Raw genomic sequence first — 15,389 nt, forward strand, 5'->3', positions numbered from 1 at the left:
CCAGGATTTTTCTCCTTACAGTGGACTTCAATGGCCTCCGAATGGTTAAAAGTCAAAATTACAGTTTCAGAGCAGCTTCAAAGAGCTCTACATGATCCCAGACAAGGAATAATGAGCGTAACGATCGGTCATTTTCGAAAAAAATACAAATGTATATGCTTTGTAAACACAAATGATCGCCTTGAACGTGCTTACGTTTTCCGTATTCTTCAAAAAGTTTACGCTGTATGTCCTGCGCCTTCCCTATTCCCTTACAGAACGAACGCAGCGCCAGTTCAGTTTTTTCGTAAGTTGAATAGGGAAGGCGTAAGACATACAGCGTAAGCTTTTTGAAGAATACGGAAAACGTAAGCACGTTCAAGGTGATCGTTGGTGTTTATAAAGCATATACATGAAAATGGCTGATGGTTTCTCTAGATGAGACTCTTATTCCTCGTCTGGGATCATGTAGAGCTCTTTGAAGCTGCACTGAAACTGACATTTGGACCTTCAACCCGTTGAACCCCAGTGAAGTCCACTATATGGAGAAAAATCCTGGAATGTTTTAATCAAAAACCTTCATTTCTTTTCCACTGAAGAAAGAAAGACCTGAATATCTTGGATGACATGGGAATGAGTAAATTATCAGGAAATTTTCATTCAGAAGTGAACTAATCCTTTAAAGTAGCCCAATTTCGCGGGAAAACAGCGGACTTATCGACACTGCTCCAGCGGGAGTTCTTCTCTATATAAGTGTCACTGTTTCTGAACTCCCTGAAATGCCTCCATTCTAGTCTTGAGTTTTCTTCTGGGAACGAACATGTTACAGTATTCCTCATTTAAATAATTCCCGATCAATGCATATGCAGAATAAAGCCTGGTTGAGTTAGTTAGTAGTGTGTTGAAACATTGTGTTGACATTTCCCAAACATGCTCAAAGCTTTTAACCAATCACAACACCCTGCTCCAGGTGACCAATCAGAGCACATTGTGCTTTTCAGAAGGAGGGGCTTCATGAAGACAGGAGCTAAACTGAGCGTTACTGACAGACTGGGAAGAGAGGAGCTGCAACAATGGAGAATATGAGGAAAATAATCAACATTCAAGCATGAAAACTTGTTCTAGTAGAGACTGTGTAAAAGTGCACCAGTACAGTTGGACAGGTTTGGACATGTGTTTGTTCTCATCAGCGCGGCCAGTGCTGGTTTTGTGTTTGTCCTCCGGTCATAGAGTTCAGGGACGTGAGTCTATCTGCTCTTTATTGGATTAGATTCGTCAGAGGACACGCGCACAGCGCCTTTATTTAGCCCGCCTTGATTTACACACAGACCAACATGAGCGAGACGTTCACTGAACTCAATTTTAAAGAATGCTTTTCTAAATAAGTAGAAATGTCTTCGAAATACTTTCATGTTTGACAGGTTATTTCAATGTTTTCTGCTGATGAAGTATGTTTAATTCATAAAATTTAATTAAAAAATGAATTAAAACTTAATCCATAAAATGATCCCATGATGGAACCCCTAAAAAGTTCTATTTATGAAGCACCTGACAGAACCCTTGAAGGTTCTATATAGAATCTTTTCTTCTAAGAATGTGTGACAGTATAAAGGCATCAGAATCATTCGGCACACAAGTATGCAAAATGCAGACATGAAGACTCAGCAACGCACTGTAAAAGCACAGTCCCACATACTCATTTAAAAATAAAATGATGAAATACCCATTAACAATGATTTTTGCTAAGCTCAAATGTCAAGGGGGTGATTGTGTCATTATTCCAGATGAGTTTTTGTTCATTGTTGTTTATGTATTGCTCAGCATGACTCTCTTGACCATCATTATAGTTGATCTGAGAGAGTAAACTGACCCCAGAACAGAAGAAGCAGGACTGAGAATCTAAAGGTGCATCAGTAAAGAACTGTTCCAGCATTAATGAACAACTACAGGAACAAATTAACTAACATTCTATTAATCATTGGATTAACCAATTAGTAAGTAATAGTGCTCAGTAGTTCACTATTAGCTAATCAATAACTACTATTTTTTCATACCTCCCAGAGGACTACTATATGCAGGTTCATAATTAATGTGAACAATGCATAATGAATCATTAATTCTGAAGTGAAGATCATGGTAACCCTGACTCAAGTGTCTAAAGGAATCCCACAGGAGACCGGCGCTGGACACTAACCCTATCTTCACAGTCACATCTCTAGACGTCTGTGAATCCTGTATGGATCATCTGAAGCCTCTCTGCTCATTTCTGTGCTAAAATAGCTTTCAGAAGTGTGTCTGGTCTCTGTTCAGAGCCGTCCTACTTAGAGCCGCGCCGCTCGTCCTCTGGGTGAATCTGGACCCGACGCTCCCTCCGACTGTGTTTGAGGTGTGAAGATGAACATCATCCCTGACTGATGAACCTGCAGCGCACTCGCCTACTTCTCATGCATGTCATCTGAGTGTCTTATTACCAAATCAATCTCTGAATATATTAACTTGAAACTGTTCTCTCATAAATTTCAGCTGAATCAGCTCTTTGGCTGAGCATTAAACACTGATGTTTGCAGAGATCACTGTCAAAACTGACCTTTCCACCTGGTTTACATTTCTGGAGGTCACAGTTTGGTAAAACTTCTTTTACCCATTTGCCCCAAAATAGCATTTCTGACTTTCCATAAGAGGACAAAATTATCAAGAGATTGATTACGTTGATCAGAAGAGAGAAAGATGTCAAATTGGAAACAGCAGCATTAACTAGTTTACTGTAATAATGCAGGAAATAAAGTATAGTGTTATAAACGCACAAACATTTTTTAGGAAATGATAAGGAAATAAAGGAAAATATAAAAAGCTTTGCTAGATTTATGATGTTTTCAATACCTTCCTGCAAATTCTTAAAGCTTATTAAAGTTAGCAGCACTATTTCTTTTTAAAAAATAATCAAACACTGCAGAAAATTAAAATGGCAGCTAATTTGAGTTAATCAGTAAAATATTTCAAGTTAATAAACTCAGAATATTGAGTTGGTAGAACTTTTGAGTCAGATTTTCCCACTATAAATGACTATGAAGTTGTACATTTTGGAGTGCATTTACAATAAAATACTATTTTAGTCTTTCTCCTTTAAAGCGTCACGTGCACTCTTAAAAACATTGATTGATAAAAACAACCCATGTTGGGTTGAAAATGGACAAACCCAGCAGTTAGGTTGTTTTAACTCTTTGGTTGGGTTGTTTTAACCCAATGAGTGAGTTGTTTTAACCAAGCAATTGGGTTTTGGGTTGTTTTAACCCAGCGGTTGGGTTAAATGTTTGCCCAACTTGCTGGATAGTTTTATTCAACTCAACTATTGTGTAAAAATGACTGTATTGCTTGCTTAAAATGAACCCAAAGTATGTTGGAAATTAGCACTTATTAATATGCTTAATAGGTGAGCATTTATTAATAAGTTTAATGAATAATAATTAAACAATAAACATTTATTAAATTGCTTATTAATAAATGTTCACCTTTTGATTATTATTGTTGCCTCTAGTAATTATGTGTCTGATTTTTAATTTCCAACCTATTTTGGGTTACTTTTAAGCCAGACATAGTCATTTTTAAACAATAGTTGGGTTAAATAAAACTACCCAGCACTTTGGGCAAACATTTAACCCAACCACTGGGTTATAACAACCCAAAACCCAATTGCTTGGTTAAAACAACCCATTCACTGGGTTTTGTCCATTTTCAACCCAACTTGGGTTGTTTTTAACCCAGGATTTTTTAAAGTGTGTAATGCCATGCGTTAACTGCAGTAATTATTTGTGTACTTTAGGTCACAAGCAATTTCTGAGTGAAAACAGTTGACTACTCGAGCATGCAACAGAGTAATCTATAACAGATTGACGCAGAGCTTCTCAAACCTAATCTTGATTATGCGTGATGATGAAGATGAGCTTTAGAAAAAGGACGGTTTGGAAAGTTGCATTGATATGTAATGTCCTAAAGCCTGTTGATCAGTTAGCTTTTATTTCCCTGAGTTATTGCACTCGAAACGGCACCTTTCCGTCCGGTGTCGGTATCTGAGCGCGCGCCGCTCGCTGTCCAGTGCTGAACTACGTCTACAAAGAGGCAGAGGCTCACCGCTCTCCACAGCCGCTGCGTCTTCGCCGTCACCGACGTGGCCGTGACGATCGTGTGCGACACGGACACCAGCAGCCCGAAGAGCAGCGCCAGCAGCGTCCGCACCGGCAGCAGCGCGTACGCCACGAACGTCAGCAGCAGCAGCTGCCAAACGCCCTGCTCCGGACCCGCGGCGCCCGACACGTGCGGGAACGGGCAGCACAGCACCGAGAAGGTGAAGCTGAAGAACAGGCTCAGGTGCGCGATCTGCTGCAGCTGGGTCACCTGCAGGTACTTGACGTTGGTGACGATGAAGAGCGAGATGAAGACGACGAAGTGCACCGGGTACGAGCCCTTGGCGATGGTGAGGCTGGCGCCGGACAGCAGCAGCTCCAGCAGGCTGAGGCCGGAGGACAGCAGGATGAGCACGGACAGCGCCTTCAGCGTGGAGGTCTGCTCGAGCCTCAGGTTGTAGTTGTGGAAGAGCGACTCGAGCTCCTTGCAGTCGAACTCGTCCTCGCACGCGATGACCCCGGGCGGACAGTGGCTTTTCCGGCGCCGGGTCTTGACTTTCTGGAACGGCATTTCGTCCATGGCGCGAGGGCCATTCACGCGCCGGAGAGACGCGCGATCCGCAGGTGGTGCAGAGGCATGTCCGGCGGGAGAGCTTGAGAACGGGAGAAACAGGGAGAGAGACTGGCCTCGAGCTCGCGCGGCTCAGACTGGATCACGCCTGCGCAGTGCGAGCCTCGTAATTCTGCTGATTGACAAGAGCGCGGATCTCTGAGCAGCAGCAGCGCGAGGCAGACGCGATTCACACACGGTGCTCAATCCACGGGCTGCTCTTGAACTTCATTATAAGAAAAAAAAAATCTTGTTTTTTTTTTTGTTTGTTTGTTTTACAGCCAATAATAAATAAATAAATAAATAAATAAATAAATGGCAGCTGTTTTTTTTATTATTATTATTTATTCTGAAAAAATAAAATACAGGAAAAATGTAAACATATCCACAGAACAACCTGTAAAATGTACATGTTGCTATTAAAATATGTTTTAGATCTTTTAACTTAGTCTGATATCCATCATCATAACACTGTGATAAAGAGAAAGACACAGAAGATGCACAAACACCATCATAATAACACACGTGACACTAAAATAATACAGTTAACATTCATTTCACAACATAAGATGTTGCCTAAAGGACATAAATGATCAAATGAAGTAGTGTAACACTGGGAATTCTGGGAATGTCAGTTTTCATTGTTCTTTTTTGTTTTACTTATAAAAACAGTACATTTAATAGCATTTCACTGTAAAATGCCATACAATGTAAGGTTAGATCTATTACAGTTTTCCTATATATTACTCTGTACTTATTTGTGTAATTACACTGACAAATAAAGCGTAACTTAAAATAAAATAGAAACAGTTTTGGGTTACACTTTATTTTAAGGTGTCCCTGTTACAGTGTAATTATACATTTAAGTAGCCTACTGAGTAACATTAATTAACTGCATATAAAGGGTTAGGCTTGATTAAGTTTGCATGTAATTATAGGTTAGTTGCATGTAATTATGCATAATTTATAGTTATTACTACAGTAACCACATGTAACATGAGTAACAAGGACACTAAAATAAGGTGTTCTTGTTACAGTGTAATTATACATTTAAGTACTGAGTAAAATAATTAACTACGTGTACTTATTATAGGGTTATGTGAAGGATTACGGTTTGGTTTAGGGTTAGTTGCATGTAATTATGTAACAATGACACTGTAAAATAAACTTATAAGAACACGGTTTGTGGTTGGTTTGTGCATTTCACAAACAATTACAAGCAAAACATTGAACTGAATGTGAGATTTTGAAGTAGAAAAACTGAACTAATTTCTTGTAAAACATACTCCAATAATCTTTGTTGTATTTACAACTTTCCAAAGATCATTTCTCTCTCTCAGTGTGCTGAGCTGTTACAGATCATTAGTGGTCAGTCATTCATCTGATCTGACCATGACACACGTTCATGCTGATTTATCGTCGTCCTTCGGGTCACGGATGGATGAAGATGAAACCATGTTCTTATAAGTCATTCTCAAAAATTGAAGAAGAGTCCATGTGCAGACAGATCTGCAGTTACACTTGACATCGTTTAAAAAATGATTGCACATGAAAAAGACTGAAAAACCTCTACAGTAAAACCTGTTCATGTTTAACAGCAGGTTCAATCACTTCATGTTTGGTTTAAAGATGATAAAAAATATGGTGTAGAAACAATTTTCACTCATAAATTGCTAGTAAATCTCACAAAAATGACAAAGAATCAGCAACACATTGAATTAAACATGGGATTTTGAGGTAGACAGACTAAAAGATTTTTTTGTAACATTATTAGTGTAGTTGCTTGTAATTATACAGTTATTACTATAAAGTACAAGTGTAACCTTTAAAAAAAATGTGATCTCAGCATATCTTTAAGCATTCAACATTTGAACAACATTTGTTTGGTAAATCACGATAACTTATTTTGTTTTACACATTCTGTTTTCTAGCCTCTCCCTACATAACAGCCAACAAATTAATGAACAAACAAACAAACATATTGATCAATGATTTTCCAGCTAAGAACTGCACGATTCAACAACTCTTTTCCACTTTATAGAATAATAGTGCAGTTATACAAACTCTGAAATAATGACACAAAAATAAGGCTTTGGTCACATCTTCTGCACATTACACTCTGCAAATAATGAGTTAATTGAAACTTAAACAACATTTCAGTTTTGTACATAATTTCACACTTTCTATAGGATCATGAGAAGCATAAATCATCCAGAAGTCTTCATTTCTCAAAGACACTGAATCGTACAGTATGTGTGCAGGTGTGTTAGTCTGGGATTTCTCACCTGTTCTCACACCTGTCTCATCTCTCCTGAAGAATCACCTCAACAGGTTCAAGCGATTCACATTAGGGATGCTAAAAATAGTCTCGTTCCTGACAGCGCTGTGAAATACATGGCATGAATGCAGAGGAGTGTGTTTTATTTCCTCTGTTGCATATGCATGTTTTGTGTTGCTGAACAGAAGACGGAGAATGATCTAAGCTCAGATGAGAGCAACATAAAGAGCCCCTTCAAGTACATTTGGCAATATATTTTGGCATTTGAAAGTAAAAAAGAAAAGACTAAGCTACTGTACTTAATTCAGGATCAGGAAACATGAGAACAAAAGAAGATTGGTCCCAGTTTTCATCACAATGCATCATAGGAGAAAATGAACATTGAAATAACAACTGAAGAGTTTAGAGTGTGTAAAGATCAGTTCACATGTTAAAGTCATCATGAAAGGGAAGTTGCGCTCGTCTTTTCTGCACTAATGTGATGTAAATCCAAGTGAAACGGCTTCTGGAACAAGAACAAATGTAGGGCGGAGCTTGATTTTGTGGTTTGCTATTGGTGGATGTCATGTGAGTGACAGGTTGCCCCGCCCTCGTCATCAGAGAAGAGATGTTGCTGCAAGAAGGAGGAGAAGATATTCTGATTCAAAATGATGAGAAACATGAATTTAATACAATAATCATGCACACCGATAAAACATTTATAATAAACACTGCAAAATTGCAGAAAAGGGTTTGATTTCATGGTGACTTAGGGGACCTATTTAACCTATATTATATTATTTCACAAGATGTAATATAAGTCTCTGGTGTCTCCAGAATGTGTCTGTGAAGTTTCAGCTCAAAGATAATTTATTATAGCTTGTCAAATTTGCCCCTATTTTGGTGTGAGCAAAAACACGCCGTTTTTGTGTGTGTCCCTTTAAATGCAAATGAGCTGCTGCTCCCGCCCCCTTTCCAGAGGAGGGCGGAGCTTTAACAGCTCAACAACAACAAAGCTGGAAAATCTCACGCAGCCAAAATGAGGAAAGTGTTCAGCCTTACATTGTTCAAACCGGAGTCGACACTGATGGAGAGACTCAGGAAGAAGTTACAACTTTTAGACGTTTCTGAATGGTTAGTGGATAAATTGATGTAGTTGCTGTGGAGTTGACTTCTGCCATTGTGTTAGAGCTGGTACATCATTGTTGATTGCGAAAAAAAAAAAATGCCGCCGATGTGAGTGGAAACGTGCAAAATAAACAAGATATTTTGAAGAACACCTCTGTGTTTGTTTGTACAGTGCTGTGAACATCTGAAACATTCTTCAAAATATGTTTGTTTTTTAATTTTCCCAGAAAAAAAAAAAACAAAAGAAAATGGAAAAACAGAAAACAAGACAGTGTTGGGAAAAGTTTCTGTTAAATGTAATGCATTACAATATTGCGTTACTCCCTAAAAAAAGTTAATAATTGCATTAGTTAGTTACTTTTTATGAAAATGAATGCATTACTTTTTCTCACCTGGGCTAGGCTTGCTTGTTTGTTTTTAATAACAACAAAAAAAGTTATATTTTTGGTAAATGTAAAGACCCTATCGCACCAAAACTGAAATGAATAAGCCTCAGGCTGAAGGAAATTCATATTTATGAAAAAGTAACTTAGATATTTTGTTGTAAATTGAAAAAGTAATGCATTACTTTACTTGTTACTTGAAAAAGTAATCTGATTATGTAACTCAAGTTACTTGTAATGCATTACGCCAAAACTGAAACAAGGAAATGCAAGACACATCCAATAACATTACATGCACACTCAATGACTGACCAAGAACAATGAAAACACCAGGACAATCACACAGAACTAAAATACACACCTGGGAACAATCTGGATGAATCAACACAATAAAGGACTACAAATATGGAACACGAGAAACAAGACTTCAAAATAAAAGTCATGTTACAGATCCAGGAATGTGTTTCAGCCATCTTCTTGGTTAGAAGGTGAAAATAGCAGTACTTAGCAGTATAAATAATGTTAGATGCTATTTATACATAGTGCTAATAGTGCCAGATACTATATTGTCATGTCAGTGTATTAGTACATTATAATATCAACTCCATACACATTCTCTGTATATTTATTAAAATCATACATTTTTACTGCCTAATTGGAACCTACTTGTCTCTATTCCTAAAGTCCACTACACCCTACAACCAATCCTAATCATTCTGGACATGCTGATTATGATTATGAATGAATAAGCACTATTTCAAAAAACATAATTGTGTAATATGATGAGTTTCTTGAATGAAAAATGAATGCCAAAAGTGATTTCAAACCTCATGTGGTTTTTCTATTGCAGTTCCGTCCTGATCCACATAGTTTCTCCAGTTTGTGAGTGATTTATTGGATGTTGAAATGAGCTGGAGGAGGAACAGAGCAGCATCTGTCGGTGTGGTGAGGTTTATGACTCAGTGCTGCAGTAAATCCCTTCATTGAGACGCTCTCCTGCGCTTCTGTCCTTGAGCCACACGCAGCCTGTGAGGAGGGAGCGATACTAGTGTACTTCTCAAACAAGCCTACTAAACTCAAAGATATATGAGCAAGATCACACGTGCAGTGCTGAACATTTCAAACACATAGTATGATCATCACCTGTGTTTGTGCAGTCCACAAAACAGCAAAAACAGGTACAGCTGTACTTGTTTACATTTTATCAGATGCATTCATCTGTTTACCAACACAATAAACAGCAAATGCTACATATATAAATCCTGTTGTCCATAATTAAAGGATTAGTTCAATTTAAAATCAGACATTCCTTATAATCCAAGATGTTCATGTCTTTCTTTCTTCAGTTAAAAAGAAATGAAGGTTTTTGAGGAAAACATTCCAGGATTTTTCTCAATATAGTCAAAGACTATAGAATAACACAAGACGTGTCACTCATATTGTTTTGAATGGGAGAAAGTGAAACGCGCAATATGGCGGAATAAGTCCCGCCTTCTATATAAGAGCCAATCGCCGACTGGTAAAGTCATCGCGTCATTGCAGCGGCCGTTAGAAGCACCGGTTTCTATAGAAACAGTCAGACGCGCGCCTCCAAAGAGACGCGCATGTAGGTCTGCGCATGCGCATTAGCTTGATCCAGCCTGAAAATATTTTTTTTGTCATGATTCGAGCGTTTGGGAAAAAAATTATATGACAGTTGTCAGATTTCATTGGTGATTACAAATATGAAATATTGAAATAAATGAAATATGAAATAAAATAAAGCTATGAAATAAAGCTTGGCAAATAGCTTTGGAGAATTTGATGTTTCCCAAGAGATAGAAGCTGCATGGTGCCCAGGATGCCCGAGAGGCGTTTCAAAGATGGCCGCCGAGTGAAATGACTTGTCTTAAAGGGTCTTTGATATAGTGGACTTCACTGGGGTTCAACGGGTTGAAGGTCCAAATGTCAGTTTCAGTGCAGCTTCAAAGAGCTCTACATGATCCCAGACGAGGAATAAGAGTCTTATCTAGAGAAACCATCGGACATTTTCTAAAAAAAAAAGAGAATATTTATGTACTTTTTAACCACAAATGCTCCACGCATGACGTAATCACGTTGGAAAGGTCACAGAAAAAGTACCGATCCAGTCTCTACAAAGTGAACGTACAAAGACAAGTCAAACGCCCTTTACAAAAAAAGGTGAAAACAATGATGTCGTATGATTTTGAAGTTGGAGGAGAAAATGAGATCTACGTCATGCATGACCTTTCCAACATGATTACGTCGTGCGTGGAGCATCACAGAGCAGTGCAAGATGAGCATTGGTGGTTAAAAATGATATAAATGTTTATTTTTTTTAGAAAATGAGCAATGGTTTCTCTAGATCAGACTCTTATTCCTCGTCTGGGATCATGTAGAGCTCTTTGAAGCTGCACTGAAACTGACATTTGGACCTTCAACCCGTTGAACCCCAGTGAAGTCCACTATATGGAGAAAAATCCTGGAATGTTTTCCTCAAAAACCTTAATTTCTTTTCAAATAAAAAAAGAAAGATCTTGGATGACATGGAGATGAGTAAATTACCAGGAGATTTTAATTCTGAAGTGAACTAATCATTTAAAGTTGTTTTCAACTCTTCAGCGTTGCATTTATTTTGCTGATTATTTATTTTGAACAAACACAGTTGAATCATCATCATCATATCCGCATCCTCAAGCACACTTCAAATGTCATTTTCAGGCAAATCCTCAGTGTGATTGAGTTCACATGAGAGCATGTGCATGTGCTTTCTGCTGCTTTATTTGACAGCAATGTTTGCTATCTGCTGCAAACAGTGACACACTAAAGAGCTTATTGTTGCTAAAAATAGCGCAAGCTTTACTCCTCTAAATCATTTGTGCAGTTTCCTCTGAACAGCTGACGATTAGTGATTCCCTCGAGTGCTTCGCTCACAGACAGGACTCAAACGCATCTGATGGGCTTGCTTTAATTCTGCACAAAGGCCCACGGATCAGCTGACCAACTGTACGGACAGAGACAAGCGCTCAAACGCTGCGTAACGGCAGTCCTGATGATGATCAGATGCTCAGCTGGATATTCAGAACAGCTGCGTTTAACCACAGTCCAGCAATCATTCACCCCAAAATGAAAGTCCCATCATTATTTGTTCATTCCAAACCCAAACGCTGCTTTGTTTTTCTGTGGGAAGCAAAATGAGAAGCTGCTCTTTTCCATGCAGCATCAGTTCAGTGGCCGCGACTGCTGACCTCCAGAAAGGACAAAGAACAGCGAGGATCATAAAGGGATCACAGCACTAGTCTGTACAATCTCTAACTGTGTCTTTAGGGGTTCAACAGCTCACCACTGGGGCAGAACCCTCAAAAGGACAAGTTTGTACCTTATTTAAGGGTACTGTCGAGGAACATAGTCAGGTGCGTATTTACTGTATATATATATATATATATATATATATCATACAAAATGCATGATATTTTTTGTTTACGACTGTCCTGAATAAGATATTTTACATAAAAGATGTTTGCATTTAGTTCACAAGACAAAAAATAAATAAATAAAAAATAGCTGAATTTATTCAAATGGCCCCATTCAACGGTTACCTGATGATCCACGACTGTTTTTGTGTTTTGTGATGGTTGTTCATGAGTCTCTTGTTTGTCCTGAGCAGTTAAACTGAGCTCTGTTCTTCAGAAAAATCCTCCAGATCCTGCAGATTCATCATTTTTCAAGCATTTTTGCATATTTGAACCCTTTCCAGCAGTGGCTGAATGATTTTGAGATTCATCTTTTCACACTGAGGGACTCAAACTCAACTATTAAAAAAGGTTCAAACATTCACTGATGCTCCAGAAGGAAACACGATGCATTAAGAGTCAGGAGGTGAAAACTTTTGAATTCAAATATCAAGGTAAATTGTACTTAATATTTCTTCCGGGAAAAAATGCAAGTATCTTCTGTTGGTTCCGGAGGGCAGTACTCAATGAAAACAAAAAACAAAAAAACAAAAAAACAAATGAATGAACAATGAAAACAATGAAAAAAAAAAAAAAAACATTCCAACAAAATAAGAAAAAATTGGACATCTTCATCCTGTTCAAAAGTTTTCACCCCCCAGCTCTTAATGCATCGTGTTTCCTTCTGGAGCATCAGTGAATGTTTGAACCTTTTTTAATAAATTCAGCTATTGTTTTGTCTTGTGGATTATATGTAAACATCTTTTATGTAAAAAATCTTACTCAGCACAGTACTAAATAAAAAATAACATGCAATTTGTATCATCTCCCTTATTTTGTTAAAATTATTCACAGATTCTGCAAGTGGTTCACATACTTTTTCTTGTATATATATATATATATATATATATATATATATATATATATATATATATATATATATATATAGGCCTCCTCTTGTGGTGATTGGATAGATAATTTGAATGTGTTTCTCCCAAACTTTGTAAATAAAACACCATTTTTCAAAGGAATACTGTATATATATATATATATATATATATATATATATATATATATATATATATATCTTTTGCTACACTCTTAGAAAGGTTCTATATAGAACTCTAGGGTTCGTGACTGAATTTGATAGAACCCTTTATTCCAAAAAGGTTCTATATAAGGAGAAATGGCTCAGATGATTGTGCATACTTTTATGTTTAATGGTTATTTTTTTTTTTTTTTTACTGTATGTTTATGAGCTGCTTAATTTGTCAAATTTGATTAAAATTAAAAATGAATAATTTTTTTATTAAAATTATAAAATACTATAAAGATATCTATAAAATGATCCCATGATGGAACCCCTAAAGGTTCTATAGAGGATATGCATGTGACGTCACTGTCGACTGTTATGACTGCGGTTACGTCCACTGAGTGGCAAAAAACTGAGTGGCAGCATTGGTTTTCAGTGTGAATGTCACGAAAAACACACAAAACACTTTCAAAATGGGAAAAAGCTTTGTGATTGACTGAACAAACAGCTTTAACACAAAATCTGAGGTATATAATTTACAGACTGCTGAACGCTACAGAAAAAAGAAACAAATAGATCACTGCAATTCACAGAAACACCTGGACTCCAGGCAGAGAAACATGCTTTTCAGTTATTATTTTGTGTCAAAATTGTTGGATCTTGAGTTAAAATCATACTGTATATATTGCATTGTTATATATTGTGTTGACAACTCATCAATTAAATATTTTCCATCTTATATTCTTTATAATTGCGTGTTTTTAAATAAACACTGACAAGTTTTAGGGCTGGACAATATGATGATATAACATTGATATAAGTAATTACTTGGATTTAAACCTACCTATATTGTAGTTATATAAAATATTCACAGGCAGATTTGCTTTATGTATTTCCCCGGCATCGAAATCAGGCACATATAAATGTCAGGAAACACTCCTGGCTGCATGTCAATATCCATGGATTAGGTTTCTTTGACATGTCATAAGGAAGACTTTCGAGTCCAACCTTTAGTGTAATAGTTAGTTTTACACGCGTTTTTGCAGTTTCCTCTATTAAATCCAGTCACGCAGCAGCTTCTTTTGCCACTCAGTCCAGCTGAGGGAGCGCGTTCCGGCGGGAAAGTGAAGTCTGTGCATACCGTCTATATGAAGCGCCTGACTGAACTCTTTAAGGTTCCATATAGAACCTTTATCATTGAGTTTTACATGATGTATCTGTGGATGTATACACAGATTCTCGTGTGATTTATTGTGTATATGTGTGGTTCTTGATGTTGAGCCGATCCGACATGTCTATTAGCAGCAGAAATAGGATCCAGCATCGTCTGAATGACCCCTGACCCCTGATTACATGCTGTGGAGCTCTTCAGCTCACGAGCGGATCGTGTGTGTGTGTGTGTGAGGGAGAGAGAAGCTGCGCTGTCTGTGTGAACAGAGAGACAGAGAGTTTTTGTAATTAGCAGGGATTTAATGGAGATTAACTCACTTCAATCTGACAAACAAGAGCAGAACCACCACACACACACACACACACACACACACACACACACACACACACACACACACACACACACACACACACACAGGCGCTATTAGTCATGAAAAAAGGGTTCTCAACTAACATTTTTCATCAGTTTTCATTAACGAAATTAGTGTCTGATGTGTTTTATAAGTAGTAGTCAATGGTAAAGATCTCTGCTTTAACTAGTTCTTCACTGACATCCTCCTGCACCAACTTCTAAGTCAGCATTCATGATAATAACTGACCATTAGAGCACATTCATGTTTCCTTCCACGTGTCCAGTGGCCGATCTCCGTCTCAGAGAGACAGAAGAAGCTTTCAGCGCTCAGGAGGAACACAGTGTGGGATGTTCAGAGATACTAAAATATATTCTCTTTCTTCTGTGGCACAGATACAGATGAGGAGGAGGCGTGATACGGAGGCAGAGACACAGAAAAAGAGCGCGCATGTGTGAAATCAGCCAGCGCACAGAATCACTGAGAGACAGCGGATTGATGGCTGCTATAAATAGCGGCACCTACATAAGCTCTGCTCTCACAGCAAAGCCCGTTTGACAGACGTGTGCGGTGATCAGATCTGAGCCTAATATACAGCATCAGCAACAACAACACGAGGGCTCGCTCTTCACCACAAAACATCATCGATGCATGAAGAAAACCAAACCACGGTGACATTATGTGTCATCCCGTCTATGGATGGACTGTTATTACTTAAAACAGCATGTGTTTAAATCACTATAAACAGCAGCTGATTTAAAACTCAAACACGATGAATAGATGTTAGAGAAGAGAAAGGAGACACTCGATCTGAATGACATTTAAAAGAGTGGTGAAATTACTATATCATGATGTTTTCCCATGAAAACACCTGTGTGATTAACAAAATACACATGATGGGATACA

The 15,389-nt window shown here is 37.8% G+C and overlaps 1 protein-coding gene across 1 annotated transcript in view; it reads right to left on the minus strand.

The window, feature by feature from the left end:
• adcy1b (adenylate cyclase 1b) overlaps positions 1-4,692 on the minus strand; it is a 40,824-nt gene extending 36,132 nt beyond the window's left edge. Inside the window, exon 1 of the mRNA XM_067362753.1 lies at positions 4,108-4,692. Within this exon, the coding sequence (XP_067218854.1) occupies positions 4,108-4,680 (573 nt within the window). The 5' untranslated portion in view covers positions 4,681-4,692. The remainder of the gene's footprint in view (positions 1-4,107) is intronic.
• Between the last annotated feature and the right edge of the window lie 10,697 nt (positions 4,693-15,389).

The sequence above is a fragment of the Chanodichthys erythropterus genome, chromosome 16 (genome assembly GCF_024489055.1).
Source record: "Chanodichthys erythropterus isolate Z2021 chromosome 16, ASM2448905v1, whole genome shotgun sequence".
Lineage (NCBI taxonomy): Eukaryota > Metazoa > Chordata > Actinopteri > Cypriniformes > Xenocyprididae > Chanodichthys > Chanodichthys erythropterus.